Source organism: Vollenhovia emeryi, unplaced genomic scaffold (genome assembly GCF_000949405.1).
Source record: "Vollenhovia emeryi isolate VEMERY1.0 unplaced genomic scaffold, V.emery_V1.0 DF946463.1, whole genome shotgun sequence".
In the NCBI taxonomy this organism is placed as follows: Eukaryota; Metazoa; Arthropoda; class Insecta; order Hymenoptera; family Formicidae; genus Vollenhovia; species Vollenhovia emeryi.
In genome coordinates this window covers 1-1,896 of record NW_011959903.1, presented here as the reverse complement: position 1 = coordinate 1,896, position 1,896 = coordinate 1, and the positions used below count along the sequence as shown (strand labels likewise).

At 37.0% G+C, this 1,896-nt stretch overlaps 1 protein-coding gene across 1 annotated transcript; it reads left to right on the top strand.

Moving 5' to 3' along the window:
* Positions 1-11: 11 nt before the first annotated feature.
* On the top strand, positions 12-1,272 carry LOC105559661. The gene is made up of 2 exons (XM_012008145.1): positions 12-127; positions 212-1,272. The coding sequence occupies exon 2, from the start codon at positions 715-717 to the stop codon at positions 1,252-1,254; it is 540 nt and encodes a 179-aa protein (XP_011863535.1). The 5' UTR covers positions 12-127; positions 212-714; the 3' UTR covers positions 1,255-1,272.
* Positions 1,273-1,896: the final 624 nt, after the last annotated feature.

The window sequence follows — 1,896 nt, the reverse complement described above, 5'->3', positions numbered from 1 at the left end:
ATAACTATTTTCGAATGTCGGCAACGCAGTTGGAAGAACTGTTGTTATTAGTTGGAGCTCAACTGCAAAAAATGAATGTTGTTCGAGAGTGCATAGGACCTAAAGAACGCTTGGCGTTAACATTAAGGTTTGTTACGTTTTATTACACATAATAAGTAATAGTACAAAAATTTGTTTAGTGTTTGCTTCTATGCTTTCATTATTATTTCAGATATCTTGCATCTGGTGATTCGATGGTATCAATGTCATACCAATATCTCGTAGGAGTTAGCACAACAAGCAACATAATTCAAGAGACGTGCAAAGCGATTTGGGATATCTTACATCCGCTAGTTTTACCATCTGCGTTAACTGAAACAGAGTGGTTAGATATTGCACAGGATTTCGAGGATAAAACAAATTTTGTCCACTGCATTGGCGCCATTGATGGCAAACATGTGACCATACAGGTTTGTATTTTTTAGAAATACTTATCTCTGAAGTAATAAGAATTCAGAATTCATTATTTGAAATAACCATTCGATATTATTTCAGTGTCCCAACAACGCCGGTTCCACCTATTTTAATTACAAACAATCGCACAGCATTGTTCTATTGTGTATTTGCGATGCAAATTACATTATCCGATTTGTGGACATCGGAGCATACGGCCGACGAAGTGATGGCGGAATTTTTGGAGACAGTGTCATAGGGAGAAATTTCGATTCTCAATGTATGAACGTGCCGAAGCCAGCAGCTGTTGAAGGTGGACGAATTTTACCATTCACTCTTGTGGGAGACGAGGCTTTCCCCTTAAAACCATATCTGCTTAGACCTTACCCAGGCAAAAATGGATTGACTCCGCAGCAGGATATTTATAACTATCGGTTAAGTCGTGCAAGAAGAATGGTCGAGAATACATTTGGTATTTTAGCGAGTCAGTGGCGAGTGTATCGTAAACCGATTATTGCTCTGCCACAAACTGCTACATCAATCGTGCAAGCAACAGTGTGTCTGCATAACTGGCTCCGAAAAGAAGACATCGGAAGAAATATATATGTCCCCCTAAATATGATCGACGAAGAAAGCGCAGATTTAAATACTTTTCGACCAGGTACTTGGCAGAGAATAATGGAGGATGGATGCGCATTTCAAGATATTACTAATTGTGGAACCAACACAAGTACACGAAACTGCATGGCAATTCGTGATCAATTTTGCGATTACTTTTGTAATGAAGGATCAATACCGTGGCAATTTAATAGGCACAAATAATTGATTTGCATATTTTACTAACACTTTTTATTATAAAAATATAAAAATAATAAAAATTTAAAAAAATATTGAAAATAAATCTACTGCTGATCGTTTCTTCTCGATTCACGTAAAACCTGCAATATTGCGAGCATTGCCGATTCACTTGCATCCACACTGAGGGCTCGTAGCTTAGAGGCGACAAGCATTCCGAACGCAGTGAATTCATCATTAGGCAGGCCCCCAGTTACATCAACCAATACGGGATCGTTCATTAATTCCTCCACCCTGTCCATAATGGCTCCAGGCTCGACCGACCTCTCGCATCCTTCATTTCCTGAAATCAATGTTATTTTTTGACTTACAATGGTTGTGTTCCGAAATTGACTGTACTGAAAATCTACAGTATACGTAACGTGAACTATAGATTTTCAGTACTGGCAGACAATTTCGGAACGCAGCCAATATATGTAAGATATCTACACTCAGAAAAACGTTTATCTAATATTAACAAATGTGTAGTTAGCTATGACGAAAGAAATATTTCCTAACTATATTTCTTAAAAATATTTAGTTCTGGTAAATGTGTATTTTTTACTACCAATATACCATATTTAAACATTGCATTGAAACATTTGTTACAATGAAATTATTTATTGTAAC